We start from the raw sequence: 334 nt of genomic DNA, 5'->3' as shown, positions 1-334 counted from the left end.
ATCCAGGCGACACAAAGAAGAATAAATTTTGTATGTTTTTGGCATCGGAAAAAAAATGTTTCTTATGCGGTATTAACGGTTATATTCGGAATCACTATGGCTAAAGTACTGATCGTTAGATATCTGTCTACCTTCATTGCTAATAATATTTCAGCAGTTCCGTTTTCCGTGTTATCATTCTATCATTTCTGTGCTGCGTTGGAACTTTGCATTTCGGAAATTTAAATCATTGGATGCTGTAATCTATATAACCAGTACCCCTTTATGAAAGTTTTGGTGTGGTTAGTCATCGCTAATTTAATATTATCATTCTGTTAGAATTAATCATAATAAA

The 334-nt window shown here is 32.6% G+C and overlaps 1 protein-coding gene across 1 annotated transcript in view; it reads left to right on the top strand.

The window, feature by feature from the left end:
• Positions 1-96: 96 nt before the first annotated feature.
• Positions 97-334, top strand: part of LOC119587222 (ATP-dependent RNA helicase A-like) — a 5,379-nt gene continuing 5,141 nt past the window's right edge. The window contains exon 1 of the mRNA XM_037935980.1: positions 97-105. Within this exon, the coding sequence (XP_037791908.1) occupies positions 97-105 (9 nt within the window). The remainder of the gene's footprint in view (positions 106-334) is intronic.

The sequence above is a fragment of the Penaeus monodon genome, chromosome 22 (genome assembly GCF_015228065.2).
Source record: "Penaeus monodon isolate SGIC_2016 chromosome 22, NSTDA_Pmon_1, whole genome shotgun sequence".
Classification (NCBI taxonomy): Eukaryota; Metazoa; Arthropoda; class Malacostraca; order Decapoda; family Penaeidae; genus Penaeus; species Penaeus monodon.
The sequence above is the reverse complement of the archived record's forward strand: the minus strand, read 5'-3'. Positions and strand labels throughout refer to the sequence as shown.